This window comes from Lathyrus oleraceus, chromosome 3 (assembly GCF_024323335.1).
Source record: "Lathyrus oleraceus cultivar Zhongwan6 chromosome 3, CAAS_Psat_ZW6_1.0, whole genome shotgun sequence".
Classification (NCBI taxonomy): domain Eukaryota; kingdom Viridiplantae; phylum Streptophyta; class Magnoliopsida; order Fabales; family Fabaceae; genus Lathyrus; species Lathyrus oleraceus.
The window spans coordinates 240,234,973-240,243,824 of NC_066581.1; the positions used below are offsets into that span (position 1 = coordinate 240,234,973).

At 35.3% G+C, this 8,852-nt stretch overlaps 1 protein-coding gene across 1 annotated transcript; it reads right to left on the reverse strand.

Annotated features, from left to right (window-relative positions):
- Positions 1-306: 306 nt before the first annotated feature.
- Positions 307-1,410, reverse strand: LOC127126598 (germin-like protein subfamily 1 member 7). Its single transcript, XM_051055550.1, has 2 exons — positions 1,185-1,410; positions 307-1,098 (listed from the first exon to the last, which is right to left on the reverse strand). The coding sequence occupies exons 1-2, from the start codon at positions 1,300-1,302 to the stop codon at positions 551-553; spliced, it is 666 nt and encodes a 221-aa protein (XP_050911507.1). The 5' UTR covers positions 1,303-1,410; the 3' UTR covers positions 307-550.
- Positions 1,411-8,852: the final 7,442 nt, after the last annotated feature.

Here is an 8,852-nt window from a genome sequence, read left to right on the forward strand (position 1 = left end):
CAAAAGGCAGTCACAATGTCTCAAATCATAACTATTTCCTGAAAATCTTCCAAAACATGAGCATCCACACTCATGTTCAAAGAAAAGTAAACATGTATAGGGTAAATACTCAGGACTTCAACTTCATGTATCATCTCATTTATTAAGAAAAGATTTGAGTATTATTTCTTATTCTCATGGAAATAAATTATTGTGAAAATTATAATATTAATATTCGTAACGAATTTTCTAAAAACTAAATCAAAATGGTAAAAATAAATTATTGTTAGTATGTAGTTTAACTTATAGTCGGATAAGAGTCATTAATAATTCAAAATAATGATCACCATTGGGATAGAAAATTATTAGCTTACAAAAATCCTCAAAACAATCTATTATTGAACCAAATGAAACTCAAAATAAAATAACCACATGTTCAAATAAAAGACAATACATTTTATTTATTAACAATAATAAGAAGAAGAAAGTAGGGAAGGTTGATTGCAGGATGTGATTGAAGACCATAAATCAATTATCCATACTGAATAAATTGATTTATTATGTTCTCGAATTAGTTGTTGTCGTACCAAGACTGCTTTTGAAGATAATCAATGATGCTCTTATCTACTTGAAAAGCTTTGGTAAGAACCTCGTCAGAAATAGGGGGATTAGATTTGAACAACGCATTTGCAATAGTAATAACTCCTGGATTTTGACTGCTAAGTCCAGCAATTGCAACGGCATTACCATATCCCACATTTAGTTGAAAGTGGATGAGACCGATAGGAAACACAAATACATCACCCTTGTTGAGCACTTTGGTGAAGAGACGATTTTTATCTTGATTGGAAGTGACAAATCCAACATAAAGGGTGCCTTCAAGAACTATAAGGATCTCAGTGCCTCGAGGGTGAGTGTGGGGTGGATTTAAACCCTTAGGTGCAAAATCAATGCGAGCCAAAGATATGCCGAGTGTGTTTAGTCCGAATAGTTGATCTACAGTGACTGCAGTCACTTGAGAGCCTAATGCGTTTGAGGTATTTCCAGGATTAACATGTTCGAAGAAATCTTCAGCTTTAACTAACGCAGGGTCTTTACAGAACTTTCCATTCACAAATACTACAAATCATCAAGATATAGTTAGAATAGAGTAAATTCTTAACACAAGCTAATTAAAAAAAGATTTATGAAGAATATATAAATACCAGCATCTTTGGGATCTTGAATTGCAACACAAAAGTCTTGGAGAGGACTAGGGTCATAAGCAAAGGAAGGAGAAGATGCCAAAGCCAAGATGGTAACAAGGAAGTAAAGGACCTTCATTTTGCAACTCACTTTTTATGTAAATTATTGTTTGCTTGTGAGAATTGATTTTTGTTGCATGTAAATCTTGGTATTTATAAGGTTGAAACGTTGAAGTGGGTTGCAATTGAAGTTTACCGTAATTAATTTAGTATTAGATAATGAATCATTCTTCATAAATCAAATTAAGATCAGTATAATAGACTTTGTCTTACTTCCTTAGACATAATTTTTATAATAATTGTTTCACATTCGTCCCAACACAAGGAATAATTGAAAGACCATTTCAAAGTTTCCCAGTAAATAAACAACTAACGACTTGATTATCTATGCATTATCTTCAGCAAATTTACCTTTTGATTTTAAATTAACACACCATCTATTGTCAACAACAGTTGGTGGAATGTGGAATATTTTTTAGCAATCGGGTAGAAAGACCATTTCTGATTTTACTGTGTCAACAAAATAATAATTAATTAAGGATATGTTTCATTTTTTATTTTACTTTAATAGTTTATTTCAAAATTAATATTTCTTCATTTAAAATGGGTTACTCTCTATTTATAGGTTGTGTTTGCTTGCTCTCTAAGCAAAAACTCTAACTAATCTAATTCAGCTAAAATTACAAAATAAGCCTAAGTCAAAATCTTTGTCGAGCAACCTGCTTCGACATTTTGACATAAATGTTTCGACACTTCCTTCCCTCTGTCGAACAACCTTCTTCGACACAAGGAATTACAATTCAACACACCACCTAATTTATTATGCCTAAGCTATCCACATTCATCATAAATCTTAACTTCTTGAACACTTCGATCTGCACTCCTTTCGTCATGATGTCTGCAATATGATTTTCATTTCTGCAGTGTTCAAGATTCAACTTTCCTTTTGCAACTTGCTCTCGAAGATAATGAAACCTCATTTCGATGTGCTTGCTTCGTCCATGTGCTATCATATTCTTTGCCAAATTGATTGCAGTCTTATTTCGACTCCTCATAAACTTCCTTATAGTCTATAGGTTCTTTATTTAGAACCTCACTTGCAGAGATTAAGGCATAAGCTATAAGATATGCATACAGAAGTGTATGTGGGTTTGAACCCCATAGCCAACAACATTTTTTTTATCAATTATTGTATACTACATTAAAAATTATTTTATAAAATTATTTTCTACTTCAAGTTTTTTTATAATTTTCTTTCTCACCAAATTCAAAACTTTTTTGCTTTGATGATCTTGTAACATTTTCTTCCATCTGGTCTTCAACGGGGGCTGGTTCTGTATCTTCCAACACTGCATGAACGCATTTCTTATTAGTGCAATTGGTTAACATATTTTAACAATCGGTTGCACTCTACCACAACTCTTCTATTTCGTCGACAATGACAACCTTACTAATCTTAATCCTTCTATTTGTTGCATCAAATATTTTGTAACCATAAGTATAGTGATACCCTATAAGAATCATCAATTCTCCATTATCACCCAACTTCTTTCTAAGTTATCCCAGCACATGCTGATATGATACCGAACCACAAACTCTCAAGTGACTCATATTCGGTATAAATCCAGACTATGTTTCCTCTTGTGTAATACTTTCAAGCTTATTTGTTGGAAATGTATTCCACAAATATGCAGCTCTGGACACTGCTTCTCCTCATAACTCTTTCAGCAAGTTCTTCCCTTTCAACATTCTTCTCACCATGTTCATGATCGAGCGATTCTTCCATTTGGAAACACTATTTTATTGTGATATATAAGGTGGTACTACCTTATGTACTATGCCATTTTGATCACAAAACCTATCAAATTCATTTGAGACATATTTTCCTCCACCATCCATTTTTGAGAACTTTGATTTTGTGACCACTTTTCCTTTCAACCATGGACTTGAACTTCTTAAACACTTTAAGTACCTCATCCCTTCTCTTGATTACGTACGCCCATGGTTTTATACTATGATCATCAATGAGTGTGATAAAATATCTATTGTCACCAATGGAATCAACTTGCATCGGTCCACACACATCAGAATACACCACCTCAAGGTGACCTTGGTTCTAAAACATGCATCCTTGCTGAATTTTTCCTTATGTTGCTTCGTTTGCACACAGTCTTGACAAATTTCAGCTAGTATGTTGATCAATGGCAATCTAGTAACCATCTTTTTCCTTTTCAAGACGTTGTGATCTCTAAAGTTGAGATGGCCAACCCTATAATCCCATAACAATTATTCTCTACTAGCTGCAATTGCATGACACCTATGCTCCATAACCTTCAACTCAACTTTGAAAGTTCTATTGGGAGCTATAGAAGCTTTTGGGACAAAAACTTTGTTTGCATCCATAACGCATAACATCTTGTTCTCCATATGAATATTCTAATCCTTCCCAAGAAATTGGCTAATACTTAGAAGATTACACTTTATTTTGGGGATATACAATACATCCTTTATCAAAGAATTTCCCATAGCCAGCAATGTTTTTATCTTATTTGGTTTATACTACATAAAAAATAAAGTTATAAAAATCTTTTTTACATCAAGTTTTTTTTTTATATTTTTCTTTCTCACCAAATTCAAAACTTTTTTGCTTTGATGATATTCTAACATTTTCTTTCATTTGGTCTTCAATGGGGGTTGGTTATGTACCTTCCAGCACTGCATGAAAGCATTTCTTATTAGTGTAACTGGTTGAGATATTATAACAATCGGTTGCACTATACTGCAACTTTTTTATTTCGTCGAAAATGACATCCCTACTAATCATGATCCTTTTATTTGTTGTATCAAATATTTTGTAACCACCGGTAGAGTGATACCCTATAAGAATCATCAATTCTCCATTATCACCCAACTTCTTTCTAAGTTATCCTAGCACATGCTGATATGATACCAAATCGAAAACTCTCAAGTGACTCAGATTCGATATAAATCCAGACTATGTTTCCTCTTGTGTAATACTTTCAAGCTTATTTGTTGGAAATGTATTCAACAAATATGCAGGTCTGGACACTGCTTCTCCTCATAACACTTTCAGCAAGTTCTTCCCTTTCAACATTCTTCTCACCATGTTCATGATCGAGTGATTCTTCCATTTGGAAACACTATTTTATTATGATATATAAGGTGGTACTACCTTATGTATTATGCCATTTTTATCAAATAAACCTACCGAATTCAATTGAGACATATTTTCCTCCACCATCCGTTTTTGAGAACTTTGATTTTGTGACCGCTTTTCCTTTCAACCATGGACTTGAACTTCTTAAACACTTTGAGTACCTCATCCTTTCTCTTGATTATGTACGCCTATGGTTTTATACTATGATCATCAATGAGTGTGATAAAATATCTATTGTCACCAATGGAATCAACTTGCATCGGTCCACACACATCAGAATACACCACCTCAAGGTGACCTTGGTTCTAAAACCTACATCCTTGCTGAATTTTCCCTTATGTTGCTTCGTTTGCACACAGTCTTGACAAATTTCAGCTAGTATGTTGATCAATGGCAATCTGGTGACCATCTTTTTCCTTTTCAAGACGTTGAGATCTCTAAAGTTGAGATGGCCAACCCTATAATGCCATAACAATTATTCTCTACTAGTTGCAGTTGCATGACACCTATGCTCCATAACCTTCAACTCAACTTTGAAAGTTCTATTGGGAGCCATAGAAACTTTTGGGACAAAAACTTTGTTTGCATCCATAACACATAACATCTTATTCTCCATATGAATATACTAATCCTTCCCAAGAAATTGGCAGATACTTAGAAGATTACACTTTATTTTGGGGATATACAATACATCCTTTATCAAAGAATTTCCACCATCCATTCTCTTGAGCGATACATCATTGATCACTTCAACCGCTAGAGTGATATCATCTACGAACTTTACTTTGTTCTTCAATTTAAATGGTTCACTTGAAAAATGACCTTTTTATGTGATGATTTTTGATGAAATGTAATGATGGATTATGATAAAGCATGTCAAATGGGATTTTCTCAAAAAAGAATCACATGAATTGGCTTAATGGTTCAAGAGTTATGCCTCCTTGAAGTTCAACTTTTTTTGAAAATGATTTGATCATAACTTGCCAACCACACATGAGAAATGGATGTTCTTGGACTTTTTGGAAAGGCAAGAGCAAGATCTTCAACTTTCATGTTGGACAAATTTTGATTTGAAGCTTGCTTGATGATGTAAAGTTGAGGAGAAGACCTTTCCATTTTTGGCAGTTGGAAATTACAGGTCACTTGCTATTTTTGGAAACTTTTTGTCTGACCTCCAATTCCTCAATGTTGATGTTTGACATGTTATATGAGGCTTATATGGACATGAATGAGACCTCTCAAACCATCTCCCACCATCAAATCACTGATTAAATGCACAGTTGACCACAGTTGACTTTGCTAGGGTTTTGGTTGACTGAGCCATGCTTTGATGAATTTCAAGCCTCTTCCACTTGAGATCTTGATTCCACATGATGTCATAACTCATATGAATCTCTTATGAATGATCATGGTGCCCAAATTCTTCAGAATGGCCACCATCTATTGCTCAATGACTTGCTTGACTGATTGACTGTTGATTGCTTCATCTGCAAGTAACAAGGTTAGATGACAATATTTTTGTACTTTCGGGTTACTAAACAAATGAAAAGCAATGATATACAAATGCAATACATGCTTGGTGATCAAGAACCACACTCACAATATAACCCACCCACTAGGAGGGAAGCAAGGTGCACAATGATATGATATGATATGATGCCATGAGGGATCTTAGGGAAAAAAATGGGGCCTTACAAAGGGGTCATATCAACCTCGACAAACAAGCCAACATCGCAGGGGTGTGCTGAGGAGCTCTTAACCGCTGAAATTGACCGTCAGGGTGAGCAGATGAAAGGTAATGAGGATAAGACCTCATAGCTCTTAACCCTGGCCTGGGTGAGCTTGAATCAATGAAAACGTGGGGATCCAGAATGAGGGACCCTACTCCACTTGACTGACTCTATACACAAGGATCTTGGGTTAGGTTCAAGAGCATCAGCACGTAGTGCGAGCATAATGAACGACTCAACGATTAACAGGGGATTGATTGCAAATCCCTTCTATCTGTCAATTGCCTCTTCACTTAGGAGGACTTAAGTACCATGCCTCGACAAGGAGGTCTACAGCACAAATATAAACATACACAGTCATTGCCTCTTAAGGAGGACTTCAGCCAAATGCCTGCCAAAAGAAACGACAGGGCTTCCAGACTACATGGAGTTAGAGAGTGATTACCTAGGTGGTATACCAACCACAACCAAATCAAAGCTCAAGCAAGAGCTAAAAGCAACTAATGTACCTGTACAAAAGTCAAACAGTCAATATCATATTCAGAAAACCAAACAGACAGTCAACAGTGGTTCTCTTCCAATATGTACACAATACAAGTCCTATGTGTAAACAACTCAAGTGAGTTCATCACCAAGGGACCTACAACACAAAAAAGGTTAGTGGACAAATTAATTTTCATCTCAAGTAATGAGATCACATCAACCACTAGAGCTAGATGCTTGAACCTGAAATACAAACCACTAGTACCAAGACTAGGGTCAAAGGCAAAGCAAATAGCCAAAACAGAAGCTAATATTCCACATGAAGCATATTTAATCAAGTATTAACATGTCCTAAAAAGGATCAGACTCAAATCATAAGGTAAGGCCATCTAATGATTAAGATAAGGCAATAGGCACACAATGGTGACCACAATTGGACATTCAAATGAGAAAAACCATATTAAAACAGAAAAGCATCCAAAGATCATGAATTTTTTTATGTGAAATCAACATGTTAAACACAAGCATCATGCCAAAAATTAAGCCCAGAAGATATCAAATGACCTAGGAATGAAAATGCACAAGTATAAGGTCAAGAATATGACACCAAATGTTGCAACATATATCCATGTGTGTAAAATAGTGAGATTAAATGGTAAAAATGCCAAACAAAATCCAAAATATCATGTTACATGTCATGAATGAGCATGTCAAATTTCAAGGTAATTGGACCAAATATGAGCATTTCACAAATCAATTAGCACCACATGTCACATTTGCACCATGTTCAATCACACAAACACATTTAAAAATCCAGCCACAATCAAATCAGGAAAATCACACCAAAAAAAAAAAATAGACATCCATACAATCATGTGGAAAAAAATTTAGAGCAATTTGGATTTGTTTTCTATTTTTAGTGATTTTTGCAAGTTGAAGAACAAAAAATGAAATAAAGTTGAAAAGCAATGGAAAATATTATTGGACATGAAATGGAAACATGCATCAGGGAGGATCGAACCAATGCCTATGAGGTCACTACTAGCGCGCTCAGGAAGATTAATTGGAATTTGGAAAATATGCATAGCGCTGGAATCGAGCCCAGGAGCAAGCGGTCACAAGCGCATTCAAGGCCAAACGCTGCGTTTGGAGGTAAGTGAAAAATTAAATGGCATTTTTCAAACGCCTGGGCCAAGGATCGAACAGAGGACGGAACGGTTAACGCGCACGCTGTTGAAAACCCTAGCGCCTGAACCAGATGACCGGAACAGTGTTTCCGGTCATCTTCTCCGGCCATACTTCGGCGAGCATCATCAATAATTTTTCCAGAATCAAGCATGGCCTATATGGTTGGAAAGGTCTCGTTGAGAGGAACACGAATATCCTAATCAAACAACCTAAAACTCCCTAGATTCTCTGGATCGAACGAAAGAAAATTCATGCACCAAACTTTAAATTCATGTAACTCATTCAATATTCATCCATTTTTAATTCTACAACTATCAGAATCATCAGCATTCAAAGACCTACAAGATCATGGCAATAGAATTAAGAATAGTGAGATTCGATTTCTAACCTCTTTGAAGAGCAGTGACCTGATTTCTTGGATTCAAGCTCCAGCAATGTCCAGATCCACTCCTAAGCTTGTGTATGGAAGCTTTATGCACGAATTGATGCTTGAATCCACTTGTATGCAGCTTAATCTTCAAGTTCCATGTTCATCTTCAAGCTTGGTGTGTGCATGATCCTTGTCCAATTTCTTCAATCCAGTGCTTGATTCCTACTAAATGATGATCAATGAACATGAATATGCAAGAAAATTGAGGTGTTATGTGAAGAATTTTCAAATTTGGAATGAGAGAATTTTTGGAGGGAAAACCAATTTCTAGATCTAGAATGTGTAATCTGAGCAAAACAGTTAGAATTAAGCTTTTATATGCTGTGTTAATTACCATGCTAATCCAAATTAAGCTTGGCTAATGGAAACTTAATGAGAAAAGAGGTGTATGACCAATTTGGCAAATTTACCCTTGCATGGCAAAAATGCACGTGAACGGTGCCATATTATGATTCATATCCACCTAAAATCAGCTCATGAGCATAATTGGATTGGAATTTTGTATGTATGATGCACCAAATTTGAATTAGGCAATTTCCCTCCAAAATGTTCATGCATGGCCAAATGATCATGTGATATTATTTCATGCAATGCAATGATGGATTTGGAAAATATTGGTC

Coding starts and splice junctions, on each gene's coding strand:
- LOC127126598 (XM_051055550.1), bottom strand. CDS start 1,302: ATGAAGGTCCTTTACTTCCTTGTTACCATCTTGGCTTTGGCATCTTCT. Junction 1,099..1,184: donor TCAAGATCCCAAAGATGCTG/GTATTTATATAT, acceptor GATGATTTGTAG/TATTTGTGAATGGAAAGTTC.